Source organism: Zingiber officinale, chromosome 4A (assembly GCF_018446385.1).
Source record: "Zingiber officinale cultivar Zhangliang chromosome 4A, Zo_v1.1, whole genome shotgun sequence".
NCBI lineage: Eukaryota > Viridiplantae > Streptophyta > Magnoliopsida > Zingiberales > Zingiberaceae > Zingiber > Zingiber officinale.
Genome location: NC_055992.1, coordinates 145,229,464 through 145,245,126, shown reverse-complemented (window position 1 = coordinate 145,245,126; position 15,663 = coordinate 145,229,464). Strand labels below are relative to the sequence as shown.

General features: G+C 36.6%; 2 protein-coding genes across 2 annotated transcripts; both read right to left on the bottom strand.

The window, feature by feature from the left end:
* Positions 1-333: 333 nt before the first annotated feature.
* On the bottom strand, positions 334-1,303 carry LOC121973749 (beta-1,3-galactosyltransferase pvg3-like). The gene has a single exon (XM_042525114.1). The coding sequence runs from the start codon at positions 1,273-1,275 to the stop codon at positions 334-336; it is 942 nt and encodes a 313-aa protein (XP_042381048.1). The 5' UTR covers positions 1,276-1,303.
* A 6,329-nt stretch (positions 1,304-7,632) lies between these two features.
* Positions 7,633-12,232, bottom strand: LOC121971577 (beta-1,3-galactosyltransferase pvg3-like). Its single transcript, XM_042522899.1, has 5 exons — positions 11,555-12,232; positions 10,900-10,964; positions 9,217-9,298; positions 8,899-9,125; positions 7,633-8,717 (listed from the first exon to the last, which is right to left on the bottom strand). The coding sequence occupies exon 5, from the start codon at positions 8,711-8,713 to the stop codon at positions 7,757-7,759; it is 957 nt and encodes a 318-aa protein (XP_042378833.1). The 5' UTR covers positions 8,714-8,717; positions 8,899-9,125; positions 9,217-9,298; positions 10,900-10,964; positions 11,555-12,232; the 3' UTR covers positions 7,633-7,756.
* Between the last annotated feature and the right edge of the window lie 3,431 nt (positions 12,233-15,663).

Genomic DNA, 15,663 nt, shown 5'->3' with positions numbered 1-15,663 from the left:
AAACAAATCTTTGAAATATTTTTTCAAACACACACACACACACACAAATGCTGAATTGAAGTAAGGGGCAGAGCCACACCGAGTTCAATAGTCGTCATTGGGCTACGAAGCGGCTGTAAGAGCTAAGCATGAGTGCTGATTCTCTCTGATGACAACAAAAGTAGTGAAGGTACATGGGATAACTTGGCAGTTTACAACAATCAATTGCTCAATTCGTGTTCCAGTGGATAAAATTATGTAAGTGTCTTTCGGATATTCTCATCCAAAGGATCGATCGAGAGCAAAAATAAAGATTAATTCAATGATTAAAAAAAAAAAAAGGAGTTGATCGAATCAAATGTGGTAGATGAGCTTGGAGGGCTTCAATCCATCGGTGACGTTCAGGTACTGGAGCGTGCGCGCCCATTTCATGTTGTCCTTCAGCCGGTGCACGGCGATCGTCTCCGGCGCGAAATCATGGGAGCACTCGTCGATCGGGACCGGTATCGGATAGTCGTACATGGCGTACTTGGTGTTGTACCTGTTCTTCCCCTTGCCGCCCCAATGCAGCCATTTCCCCGTCATCATGTCCTCCGGCCCCTCGGTGTTGTTCCTGGCAATCTCCGACGTGGCGATCCACTCCACCAAGTCCCAGGACACCACGTACCCCATCCCGGACATGTAGTCCCTGAACGGGTCCATGCTCGTGCAGGGGATCACGAATCCGTAGTACAGGTCCTCGCGCGGCATCTTGTTCAGCGACTCGATGAGTTTGGGGAGGCGGAAGTAGATGTCGTCGTCGGCCTTGGCGACGAAGTCGTAGCGCGTCTCGCCGTCGCCGCCAAAGAGGCCGGGGAGGCTGGCGTAGTAGGCGTAGGTCTTGCCCTGGTTCATGTTCTCGGTGCAGTTGAGTATGATGATGTCGGCGTAGCGCATGATCTCGAGGGCCACGAGCACGCGCTGGTCCTCCTTGGTGAGGCGGCAGAAGACGAAGCGGACGTCGACCTGGGCGGTGAGGTCGTGCTGCCGCTGCTGGAGGGAGTAGACGAGGCGGAGGAGGTGGCGGCGCTCGTAGTGGTCGGGGAGGGTGAGGATGCCGAGGAGGAGCCGGAAGTCGGGCTTCGGGGCGATGGGATCGAGCGGGACAGGTGAGGAAGAAGGGGAGCGACAGACGGCGATCAAGGACTGCAGCTGCAAGTCGTTGGGGTAGATGACGAGGTAGAGGATGGCGAATAAGGCGAGGCCGAGGAAGAGGAGAGTGAGAGTGGCCGGAGGAGACTTGGGAAATCGAACCATTTGTGCTGTGCTTTCACAGTTAACCACAAGTCATTAAATTCTATAACGAGGAGGAAGAAGGGATCGAGAACAGCTAGATTTGATGCAAAAATCGGGGCTAAGGCCCGAATTGAAAGGTTCGATCTCCGATAAAGAGAAGGCATTGAATGCATATATTAATTACGTTTGTGCGATTTCGAAGTTGAGTAGATGGGCAAAAATGAAATGGGAAAGGAGCAAACTTGCGTGAAAGTAGGATCCAAGCCTCCTCAGTCAATTTTTCCTTTTTCAATTGATCATATAAAACAAATTTATCGAAAGTACAGATGATAATGAACAAATCTGCATTTTTAAATGAATCGTCAAACGAGAAATCCAGGGGGATCTGACTACCGTAACATGGTTTGCTCATCAACTCCCGAGGAGGATCGACTATCGAGCCCCATCTTGCGCTAGTAGGCACTTGCGCTAACATGATTTCTTGCGCGTGTTTTTTGCTCGATCATCTCGTGCCATAATCCTGAATCGTTTCCATTGGAACTGCAGTTTTCTATTTAATCCTAAATAAATTTTTAAAATATTTAAATTGCTATGATAATTTTAAAATTATCAAATCACAAATTTACTTTCCATTTTACCCTTTTACACTCATTTTCAAATCAATTCTACTGGAAAAATTTTCGAGTTGAATTGATTTCTTCGTATGTGTTTGAAAAAATAAAAAAAATTTCGAGTTGAATTGATTTCTTCATATATATTTAAAAAAATTTATCAGTCAGTTTCAGTTAAAATTGGTTGATGAAGTTAGAGATATCAAAATAATATAAAATCAGTTCCTATATATTCGTTTAATTTTTTGTATTATAAAATACTATTAAAAATTAATTTAACCTAATATATTGAGAACAAAGATTTTTTAAAAATATAAATATATTTAAAAAATTAATTCATATTTAAAAAATTACCGCTCTCAATATATAGTATTTTTATCATCAAGAGAATTAGACGAATACATAAGAACTAGTTTCATGTCATTTCGAAATCTCTATGTCCATCAACCGGTTTCGGCCTAAACTGGATGATGGAATTAGCGACCTCAAAATGATATAAACCAATTCTATGTGTTCGTTTAGTTCTCTTGATGGTAAAAATACTATCAAATATTAATTTGACTAAATATATTAAGAGCGGTGATTTTTTAAATATGAATATATTTAAAAAATTAATTTGTGTTTAAAAAATCACTACTCTCAATATATTTAGTCAAATTATTATTTGAGAGAATTGATATAATCATAAGAATTAGTAGAACTCATATGATCTGGGTTAACTTCATCCCTCTCTAGGTCCATCAACTGATTTTTGGCCGAATGAACCTACATTGATTTTATTTATGTTCATTCGGTCATAGTTTCAAAAAATATTACTGCTCTCAATATATTGTGACAAATTGATATTTAATAGTATTTTTACAATCAGGAGAACTAGACGAACAGATAGAAACTAGACCTAGAGATCTTGAAATGACATGAAACTAGTTTCTATATGTTCATCTAGTTCTCCTAATTGTAAAAATACTATCAAATATCAATTTGACGCAATATATTGAGAGCAGTGATTTTTTGAATACAAATATATCCGAAAAACTAATTTATATTAAAAAAAAATCACTGCTCTCAATATATTGAGTTAAATTGATATTTGATAGTATTTTAAAATCAGGAGAACTAGACGAACATATAAGAATTGATTTCATATCATTCCGACGTCTCCAGATCCATCAATCAATTTTGGTCGAAATCATGACTTTTTCAAACAGAATGAAATCGATTCAACTGATTTATTTTTCAAGTTGAATTGATTTGAGGATGATAGTACAATGAGAAGTGGGTATGTGATTTGATAATTTTAAAATTGTGATACGTGATTTAGGTATTTTGAAAATTCATGAGCTGAAAAATATTCAAAATTAATGCATTTATAATCAATAAAAATAAATTAAAGATTCCATTTGAATGTCATTTAGTAATTAATATTTTTATATATATAATAAATAAATAATTAATTATAATTCCTATTAAGTTATCGTATACTTTATTTAAAATATTTTCTCTTTTGCATTTTTACTTTTAATTTATATATTTTTGTTTTACTTTCATCGTTACTTTCTCCAAACCAACCTTCAGAAATATTGTAGAAGTAATAGAAAAAAAAGAGAATAAGTATGCAAAAAATGAGAAAAAACAGAAGGAGAAACAAATAGAGATCAGAAAGGGAAAATTTCCTATTTGTTAAGTCATCATTCATCGAAAAACAATATTATCATCAATTTAATTACTTTACTGCCAAGTTAGCATATCATGGTTTCCTACATCTTATTAAAATTATCACATTATTTTATTTTTTCGAGACGTGAGTTATCAACCAGATTCTACGGGTGTGAATAGTGAATTAATGAATAAAATGGTTGGACAATCCTAAATGGCTAATTAGAATATACTTCTAAGATTGTTAAATTATCTTTTTCTAAATTAATAATTAATTATAATTTAAGATAACATATATTACAATCTATTCTTTAGTTGATCACGTGTTCTGACCAACAAAATTTATTGATGGTTACCTTTCATACTATCTTCAAATTAAAGAATGACATATATACAAGGTGATATTCTATATTTTAAGAAGAATCTCATTATTTTATAAAACCACGTGTTAGGATAAAATCCCGTTATTTAATGAAACAATCATCCCAACGTATTCTTGATTAGTTAAATGTTTGATGTCATCCCAATAGTCAATAAATAAGAGTAATTGGATTTATTATTTTTTTATTAGTTAAATCTCTTCATTCAAATATTCATAGTTCGATTTTCAATTATAATCAATTTATAAAATATTGTCTTCTAAATGGGATGTACAACCAAAAGATTCTGGTCTTCTTGATCATCCGCCACGAGCGTTTCTCAATTTATTTTATAGGATCAAATTGATCATCCCAACTAATTTGATTTATCATTTGTTTTTATTAGTTAAATGTCATTGAAATTTTTTTTTGACCGTAATTTTCTCTCTATTGAATGGGTAAGATTTATCAAATTTACAGTTAATGGGCCCGATAAAATTTATTGTTATTGGTGATTTTATCTAAAGTATTAGAAAGGAAGACTATGCTGTAATGGAACTTGAAATATAACTGGAACATTTTAGTGCTCTTATGATCCATGAGATTACTTTTGAAATAAAAGAAATGAGTTCAAATAAACCTCTTCGTAATCTAATCTTCGAAAAATCCTCTAAGAGTATTTTAGAAAAGTAATATAATATAATATAATATAATATATTTATGTTATTCAGAGAAACTAAATTAGAAACTCAATAGAATAAGCACCATGATTTAATAATGCAAGATAACAGTTTAAAATTTTATAAATCATTTAATATAAATCCTTTCGTATTTACTTATATCTTTGATGCTTGCCAATTAATTAATTGAATTAAATATCTTATTTTCTTCTTGTATCAAACCAAAAATTGTAATTTGCATATTAAAAATATATTTATTGATATAATGATAAAAACTATATTAAGTAATAATTATTATAAAATATTTAATGATACCATAAATTTCGAAATTGCATTTATTAATTAACTTTCTTCATCACAATGGCATTAGATGCACTCATAACCGTGCATATTTTCTTTATTTGACCATAAGGGAAGATGATGACAATATTTGTTCATTTAACTTTTCAACTTATCTAAATACAAGTTTGATTTTAAAATTAAGGGATATGCTAATTTGTTAGAAGAAGTTTATATATATTAGATATCTAAGTTTTACGACCTGATTAATTCTGGAATAGATGGTCCAATTCCATACTCTGCTCATTAGATAAATCTAGTAAGTACAATGACTCTTAACATGATGCTCCAACTTCACCAGTTTAATCATCATAGATGCATCAATCATACGTGAGAAATAAACCATAATTGTTTAAAAAATACACTATGCTACCACCCCATCAAGCATTGGGGGGCCATTATTATCATTGTGCTTTCATGCCACATGATTTCACTAAATACATGAATATTATTTTTGACATTCATATTTTCTTACTCGTTGAAAAGGATGATTACAAAAGAATATTTGAAAGGCAAAATATAAAAAGAGAAATAAAATACATCAATTTATTTCTCAGGCGTCAAAGAAGAACAATAATAAAGAAATATTACTAAATAGAGTTATTGAAATAATTGTTCCTTATACTTGGAAACAAAGATCTAAAACGAGAAGTCGACAACTCATTAGGAGTTGAATTTTCCTCACTCAGGGAGAATAATACAACAATACAGACAAAAAAATGAAATCATGCAAAAAAGAAAATAATTCTGAAGAAACTAAATTGAAAATAAATTTTAAATTGATTCATTTGTCATAAAAGGAAAGAAATTAAAAATCTTCAGTACCAGAAAATGAAAATAAATTTAAAATTTATTTAAGATTGAAGATTGACAAGATCTATAGTAAATTAGAGATTTTATTTGATAATTAATATTTTTTATTTAGACAATAAATAAGAAAGTAATTATAATCCCTACTATATTATCATATTTTCTTCATTTCGAATATTATTTTCATATTTATCATTGAGTCAAGTGAGAATTGAGAGTCTTGTTTAGTACAATTTACAATTTTTACTTCGTGAGAGAATTTTTCTTCCATGCGAGATTATTTTGTCTTATTCGCTTTATCCATTTCATTCTTAGTTTCTAGGTGGTTCAATGGTTCACGCGGATGTTTGCTTCCTAGGATATAATGACTTAATAATATTAGGGTGTGTTTGGTTTATCCCATTTTTATTTTTATTTTTTGAAAAATACGTGTTTTTCGTTTTTTAAAAAATGACTTTTTCGTGTTTTTCGTTTTCTTAGAAAACACTCTCTCATTTTCTTAAAAATGAACGTGGAAAACGCAAACCAAACGCGTTTTTCATTTTCTCAGAAAATGAAAACAGAAAACAGTATGGAAAACGCAAACCAAACACCCCCTTAGTAATTAACCAAACACTTATTACTTGTGGCAAGTGAGCAGTACCCAAATGCTATCACCAAAAGAGTAAAGGAAGAGTTGCCGAGTAGGCCAGCCGGTGGTGGTGAACACGGGGAAAGAGTTTCTTGTTGATTGGATTCTTCTGTTTTCTATTTTGCCTTCCGCATAAGGTAGGAGCCTCCTCTTATATGTTCATAATTTTATCAACCATTAGCCTCCTCGAGGATAGTGTAGTGACTAACATATGAGGTGTTGTCACCATAAAGTCTGGGGTTCGAAGCTCAGTATAGTCGAGTTAAATGTCTCCCTTATGTGCTAGTCACTATTCCAAAAGTTAGTAGCCGCCCGTGATTTACCTCCTCCGTATTGACTTTGAGACAGGTTGGCTAGGGCGCTGAGACAAACGTATTCACCTTTTATCATCATAACTTTATCAACCATTAACCCTATTGATTAATGACCATTATTCAATCATTTACTATTTGGTTAATGGTCAGACGGTTATAGGTCGTCCATCAACATCTGATTGTTTCAGATTAGTCATTAATGTCTATTACATACTTGCAAATAGAAAAAAAATCCAATCAAATGACAAAATATTGATTGGATTGTTTGGGCAATTTTTATTTCAATCATTCCAACATTCAACACACGTTGATCTATTTACATATGAGTCAACTCGTACTCGCATATGAATCAACTGGATTTAGTATAATTTGACCTTGAATTTGCACCCCTGCAGTCATAAGCATGATAGAAAGTCGTTTATTCATAATGTTCACAAAATCTAAAGTTGTGATTCAATATAAACCAATCTTAATGCCATGCCATGAAACTCACAAAGTAAACATATCGAAATCCATTTTCTCATTCACTTTTCCAACATTTGTCACTCTGTTGTCGGATAACCCTTACATTCACATGGTAGCTCCTTGAGTTTTATGCGTGTAGCCTATCCATCAGTGTTTGAAGCTTTGCTTGGTAAAATTTCTCTATGATCACGAATTCGAACTTACCTCAATTTGTTGCAGAGACCGGATTTGAACTCGTGGCCTCAAGGTTGAATCTTGCGAGAGACCAAGCTGCTCTACTCTACACTGAAGAACCGAAAATTAATGGACGAAGAAAAGATGGAATACATCTCTTTACCATTCAGTACAAATTACATTTGATAAAGAGATGTATTCTACAATCTAACTCATAGAAATTTATACAAACAGTAAAGGATTTTTTCTCCTAAAGATCTTATTTTGCACCATGTAATAAACATGTATGGTCTGCCTATAATAAGTCAACAACTAATTCTAACAATTCATTTCTCTCTCAATGGAATCATACTTAAAGTTTGACGGTTCAAGTAAATCATAGGACAACATGAATTCAGTCAAATAGAATGTTTATAAGTAATAATACATGAACACAAACAAAAAGGGAAAACATGAATTGATATCAATTCAAATGGTATAGCTTGGAGGGATACACCCCAGCAGTGACATTGAAGTAACTTAGAGTTGCCGCCCACCGTTGGCGGCTCTTGAGCTTGTGGACTGTCATGGAATCTGGAATCATATCGTGTCGATAACATGTGGATGACTCTTCTTCATTGAAGTCATGCATTCGCGGCTCCATATTATAGAACGTCCTAGTCCCATTTTTCCCTTCCTTGATCCACAGTCCTGTTTGGAAGTCCTCCGGCCCCACTGCATGCTTCCTCGGGATGTCTGATGTAGCCACCCACTCTACCAGGTCCCATGACAATCCATAGCCCATCCCTAACATATACTCTGGCACTTTGTGCCTTGTCGAGCACCAATTGTTTAGCCCATAGTATACCTCTGCTCGTGGCATTTCCCTTAACAACTCTGCTAACTTGCCCAACCGAAAGTACGCATCATCATCTACTTTCATCACGTAGTCATAGGGCGCATGAGAGAAAAGCTTAGCCACAGTAGAGAAGTAGGTGTATGTCTTTCCTCGGTCCATATTCTCTTGACAATTGAGGATTATGATGTCTCTATGGAGCAAGATCTCCACACCCACTAGTATGCGTTCTTCATCCTTGGTCAAGTTGCAAAAGACAAAGCGCACGTCAATGGTAGCACCGGGGAAGTCTCTGAACTGGAGGGCATAGACATCGCGCAAGAGGTGACGACGCTCATAGTTGTCAGGGAGGGAGAGGATACCCATCAATAGTCGAAAGTCTGACTTCGGTGTCACTGACTCGACCAAGGCAGCAATGGAAGAGGAGTTGGTGCAGTGACTGCTCGAGGTAAGTAAAGATTGGAGGCGGAATTCGTTGGGGTATATGACGAAGAAGAGAAAGGCAATGAGTGATACTGGAAGGAGGCTGAAGGAGAGGATGGAGCAAGATGAGCCCGGTGAAAGCTTCATCATGTCAAATTTCATTAATCTGCATGAGGAATGACAATCATGAATTAGTCATGCAAAATTTTGGATGAATTAACCAACTCTTATAGACTTCTTACAATTAAAAAATATTTTATCATCCTTGAGTTTATATAAACAAATTTAAAAATAAACTATTACCGATCAACCTAGACCTTGAACAAGTAAAAAATTTATATACTTACAGATTGGCTACTTGTAGAGAGGCATGGTTGTGCCTATGCGTAGATCAGAAAATATTACTTGGCTCCACAGGATCTTCCGTAGGAAGCTATTCACCCTTCAACAACATCAGTATAATATTCTTTTGAATGGAGTATTTGGACTTCAATAGCCCTACTGCATCCTTCCAAGGCCAGTTGACTCTATTTAATAACACTCATCGTAGTTTGCACGGTGGTCAACGTCCACTCTGCCAAATGTGTTCTTTAATTCAGCACAAGGTTCGGTGTCTAAGAAAAGTGCAAGATGGCTGAACAATGAAGAGAGTTGGATGCTTGTACCTCAAAAAAAGTAAACCGTGTTGTTAAAGATTTGGTGCTAAGCCACTTACGTGACTGTCTGCATGTTAGCTCACATGACAAGCTGCAAATGAAAGTGAAGAGTCAAACCGGATTAATAGATTATGAATGAAATAGGAAGTGAGTGAGGTATCCAATGTTAGACAAAAAGCTAAAAAAAAATGGGCACTGATTGGCACTGATGGAGATTAATAACCTTTCAGTAGTTAATACATACGAGTCTGGTTAATCTAGAGGCTGACTGATTAATATACTGTGGTTCCGATGATCTGCTATGAGTGATGCAAGGAAACAATACAGCTAAAATCTTTGAAGCCATGAGGAAAATACTGAAACAATTTCGAGTTTTCTGCATAAAAAGATACTCACGCCTCAAGATGTAACCAGCTTTTATAAGTGCTTTATATAGTCTCCTGACCTAAATTTTGCCAAATGCTAACTACATCTACTTAATAGCTAAATCTCCATCAGTCAACGTGGCATTGGAATGGAATAGAACTAATAGATAACATAAAGAGGAAGCTGTAAATATTGTTGGTAAACCAAACCTAGTTATCATGTCAATGTATCATGTTGGCTAGAAAGGCATGAAAGCTTGAAGGTAGTATATTGCACATTGGTTAGCAGTAGCTCATCTAAATTACCAACAAAATCAGATGTTTTCGTGACACCAGATTTGAGCAATGTTTATAAGATCATCCATATTTTTAAAAAAAAAAAAGCAACCCCAAGAGATGTGTAGAATTGTTAAAGCTAGAAAAACTCTAATAAAAATAATTCGGATGTAAATATGACTTGCTAACTGCACATGAGAATAACTTAAAGAAAGCACAATGAATAATTAAGGATAGATCAATACAATAAAGCAATCTTTTGAAGGAAAACATGCTTGCTAATTGCTCCAAGAAACAAGTAAATGAGAGCACAAAGTCTACTTCATTAGACTATTTAATGCAGAAGGCTGCATCATATTGAGAACTAAAACCATAATAATAAAGGAAACCAAGCTTAGCGATGTGTTTGCCATAAATGTTAGCAATAGATTGGTCCTGGTTTCTAAAATCAAATATATATTTTACGTATCATTGAATTTGGCTTAGCACCATATGAAATGAAAATACTCAAACTGAAAAGAAAAAAATAGCAAACTCCAAAGGGATTGCTAAACAGGGAATCCTGTCAAATTATAAGCCATCAGGCAGGGAAGATGACATTAAGCCATCCACAGTTTCAACATGGAAAATACTATATGAGACTTTAACAATCTTGAATGATTATCTTTAGCTTTACCTTTTTCAGTTTAATTCAATTTGGTATGGTGCATGAATGCTATACAAAACCTTTCAATGCTATTGCCATTGTCCTAGTTAAATCGATTTAGCTAACATGTGCTATTGTCATGCAGTATCAATGAGTCTTAACGGCAATTATTCCATTTGTTACAGTTATCAAAATTTCTAAACTATGCGCTAAACAGCTTATATTATGAAATCTGGGCCATACAGCATCAATTAATCTGAACAGAAACTATTTCATTAATTACAGTTTGCAAAATTGCTGAACTAAGCTTCGAGTTATGTCCTTAAACACCATTCATCTGGAAAATAAAGTAAACCAGCTCTTCTAGGAACTCAATACACATATAGCTTCAAGAAATCACTAAACCTTTTCTTTTATCCTCGATGCGGATTAATAGCTGCACAAAACATCCAAATTAGCTGCTTCAAGTTCTGCACCAATGCACGTCCAAATAAATCTAGAGATAAAACAGTATGATTTGCCCATATGCTGCAATTCATAGCATTAGCTTTCTTAATATTTATCTTCTATCAACTACAAAAAGCAATTAACTCTAGCAATTGACATGCAAAGAGCTATTAATAGGTGCAATAGGTAGCACTGCCTGGTAAGAAGCATGAAAGATGTAGCTCTGATGGCAAGAGAAAAGCATCAACCCTTCATATTGCACATTGGAACAAGCACCCAGCACAAATTAACACAAATGCACGCATTATAATCTTAATTAAAATAAGGATGACTATTAGCATGTTTAGCAATGAATATGCTACCAAAACAAAATTCAGAATTCATCTATTTGATAAGGTATATCGTGCTCTTCAATCCACTACAAGATATTTTGTACCTACAGTGTGAGAAATTCAGTAGAATAGCTGAATATTTTGTTGCAATCAATCTCAAATTCATATTAGATATCAAGTCCATTTATCTTGATTGACAGCGTAGAAAAAATCATCTACAGATGAAAAGATGCAAATTTAAATTATAAAGCCAATATCACATAGCTTACAAAAGATTGAACCTTTATAGGTCGAAATCAAACACTCCATCTCTGACAATCACAAACTCGCAAGAAGCCCTAGGCAAGTGCGTTGCAACTACCACTTGCATCCTCCTGGTTGTCCTCAGTAAACCATTGTTTTTCAGCAATTAGTTCTTCCCACAATAAGAATAATCTTAGTATTAACGCAGTTTGCCGACGAGAGCCCCAATGCCGAACAAACCTGCCGTCTGGAGTAGTTGCCCGCCCTCGTCCCGGTCGGCCCCTCCGATGATCCCACAACGTTGCCGACCTGATTGTCACCACCACAACCAACCAAAAACGCGTCGTCTGTTCCTTGAACTTGGCGATGATCTTGCAGACGAGGAAAAACCGCTTTTTTAGGTCACCAAGGACATTGTCGAAGTCGGAGAGAAATAATGCGGCGATGCCTATCACGATGAGTCTGATTGGGCGGTGGGTAGGTGGATTGGCGAGGAGGCTTTCTGCAGCAGTTGGGGGGATATGAGATCATGGGAGGAGTAGGCAGCCGCAAGTAGGATGTGGTCGAGAAGATAGAAGGAGAAATATGAGAAAGAGGAGAGAGACTGGGTCATGGGACGAGCTGGAGGCAGAGCTGGGTCTTTCCGGCGGGGTGCTAACCAGCAATCTCGGTGACGGAGCCGAGAGGAGGTGGTTCTCAAGGGGTTTTAAGGTGGGAACGCGCCATCAACAGGCAACGAGAGAAGGGAGAAGTTGAATTTTATGGGCTGTATTAGGCCACATTTACTGGGCCAACTGGGCCAGTAAAATTAAGCGGATCTTTTAGATGAGTCGGTCCGGCCCCATAGACCGGCAATATTTGTAGCTTGCCAATGTTTTTATAATTAGGGAGGAGGTTCGTGAATAGATATATTAAAGTTAAGAATACAATAAAGAAAGTAATCTTAGAACTTTTGCTTTTGGGTAACATTGTGTTATAGTAATGTGTTATTGCTAAGTAGGATAAGCTAGCTAACAGCTTTGTTGTGTAGATGCTCTTCCAACTCCAAGCCATAGTTTGTTGACGACTTTTGTGTAGGTTTAAGCGTATAAGCTAAATAAAAGCGAGACTACGTAGGTGTTTAAACTACAATAATAATAATAATAATAACTAAGTATTATTTTACTAGGTGAGGTTGATTATATAAATTCTTTTATATCATTTGGTTACATCTTCTATCTAGTATATCATCATTTATATTTAAATAAATTTTATTTTATTATTATTATTATTAATTAAGTTATTTTCATCTTTATTTGATGTGCATATTTGTCATAGTTTTACATAACTTAACTGAAATATTTATTATTTGTCTAAGTAGATATTTGTATCATCTTAAACGTCTCTCTTAGAGTTTTCCTTAATAGATGTAACCTTACCTTTCTCACTAATATTTATATTTTTTATCCTATTCATCCTCGTATGCTCACACATCACCTTAACATCCTTATTTTTGTAACTCTCATATTCTATTTATGTGCTTAAGTCATAGCCAAACATTTAGCTCCATATAACATAGTAGATCTAAATCATTTTATAGAATATCCTTTTAAGTTTTAGAGGTACTTTACAATCATATAGAACACCTGGCGCACTCCTCCATTTCAACCATCCTGTTTGTATTTTATATAAGACATCTTTCTCAATCATTCCATCCTTTTATAAAAAACATCCTAAATACTTTAAGCTCTCACAACTCTTTATCTTTCACCTTAACAATTGTCACATTATGTCTAATATTACTAAATTTAAATTTTATTGATTTTGTTTTTACTATATTAAGTCTAAAACCTTTTACTTCTAGTATTTTCTCTAATAGGTGGTGCAAGAGATATAGGAATTTCCTAATTGGTTGGAATATTTCATGATAAAAAAATATCACTTATTATCTTCCATGTTTTCTTTTTGTTAAGTCAAATACACATTTTGAGTTGAATTCATTTATTGTTGATGGATTTCAATTTTAGAAAAAGTGAATGATAGTCATCGGGTCCTGGACGGCAGAGCTTATACACTTCGAAAAGCTACAAACTAGATTGTATAGACCTGAGGTCACTCCTATCAAAATTCAAACGAAAATACGCGTACCATGGTACCACCATCTCTACGACCATTATAGAATCAACAAACGAAGGAGCAGAAGATGAGGGAGGAGAAGCACTTACATGAAAGGGAAAGTGAATGAGCAGAAACAAGCAAAGGAGGAAAGGCAGAAGGAAGACGAAGCGCTAATGAACAACTGTTAGAGGCCTTTAAGGGTTTTAAACCAAAACCCTTAAGGAGCATCAGGATTCGAGCTGGATAATTGAAACGGCGGGGCATGCGATAGCCTTAAGATCAAGAGGGAGAAGCACCCTTGCATCAAACATCATAACAAGAAAAGTTCATGGGGCACGTGTTAGCTCCCTATGAAATGACATTTATGATGGAAAAGACAGGGAAATCATAGAGTTGATATGAAAAGAGTGGCACAATATCTCACGAAGAGCATGCCTCGAGGATCAAAAATTCCATGCGGCTACCTTGGGAAATGGAATAGAAGGCAGTGGGAAGCGTTGATAAAAAATTGGGCGCCTCATCCCAACCTCGGAATCAGAGTAAGATTCAAATTTAACTAATGAATTATGTAATACGCTTCATGATCGTAGGTGGATTGGGCTAAGTCCACGGGCGCATCTCCTTCAATCCCCAACGACCTCTCGGTCGGGCTTCCAGACTCTCGCCCTAGCGTGAGCTATAAGTGAGCATGCTCTCATGAACAACGACCTCTCGGTCGGGCTTCCAGACTCTCACCCTAGCGCGAGTTATAAGTAAGCATGCTCTCATGACTAACGACCACTTGGTCGGGCTTCTAGACTCTCGCCCAAGTGCGAGTTATAAGTGAGCATGCTCTCATGACCAATAACCTCTCGGTCGGGATTTCAGACTCTCGCCCCAGTACAAGTTATAAGTGAGCATGCTCTCATGACCAACGACCTCTTTCGGGTTTCCAGACTCTCGCCCCAGCGCGAGTTATAAGTGAGCATGCTCTCACGACCAACGACCTCTCGGTCGGGATTCTAGACTATTACCCCGACGCGAGTTATAAGTGAGCATGCTCTCACAACTAACGACCTCTCGATCGGCTTTCCAGACTCTCGTCCTAGTGTGAGTTATAAGTGAGCATGCTCTCACGACCAACAACCTCTCGGTCAGGATTCCACTTTCGCTCTAGTGTGAGTTATAAGTGAGCATGCTCTTACGACCAACGATTTCTCGGTCGGGATTCCAGACTCTCGTCCCAGTGTGAGTTATAAGTGAGCATGCTCTCACGACCAACGACCTCTCGGTCGGGATTCCAAACTCTTACCCCAGCGCGAGTTATAAGTGAGCATCCTCTCACGACCAACGACCTCTCAGTTGAGATTCCCGACTTTTTCCCCAGTGCGAGTTATAAGTGAGCATGCCCTCACATCCAACGACTTCTCAGTTGGCTTTCCAAATTCTCGCCCCTACATGAGTTATAAGTGAGCATGCTCTCAGGTTATGATTTGGCAGGTCGATCGGGACGTGACCGTCAGAAGTCAAGGAAAGAAGGTGGTTAGTCCGCCTCGCCTCACTTGCTGCATAACTCCCGGTCGGTCAATAGCAGGTCAGGCATCCAGAGCTGAGACACAAGACCAAATAGTTCCTGGCTTGTCACCGACCGATCAGTTCTTACCTGCTCGGGGATTTACATAGTTCAGTTCACATGATTCAGCTCATCTTCCTTACTTAATGCCCCAGCACGGTAGCTTAGCTAAGTAGTCTCCCGGGTGGGCCGTAACTGAACCTGAGTAGGTACAGACAGTGCTAAAGGATAACAATGTCAGAGAATCGTAATCGCCCGTCAGAGAATAATTGTCATCAACCAGGGAATATTGCAGTGGTTAGCCATTCTCAGGGAATGAAACCTTCTTTCAACCAATAAGAGGGCACCACGTGACCTCCTTCACCCGACAGGCCCTGATACCCGACATTCTTTAACATCGGTCAGGCTCCAGAGGTACACAGTGTCATTTAAAAAGGGAGGTCCTCTCCCTTGAGTAGGTACGCCCGCGCACATTCACACTCGTCTTCTACAGTTCTT

Bases quoted from the DNA above. Each gene is read 5' to 3' on its own strand.
- LOC121973749 (XM_042525114.1), bottom strand. From the start codon at position 1,275: ATGGTTCGATTTCCCAAGTCTCCTCCGGCCACTCTCACTCTCCTCTTC.
- LOC121971577 (XM_042522899.1), bottom strand. From the start codon at position 8,713: ATGAAATTTGACATGATGAAGCTTTCACCGGGCTCATCTTGCTCCATC.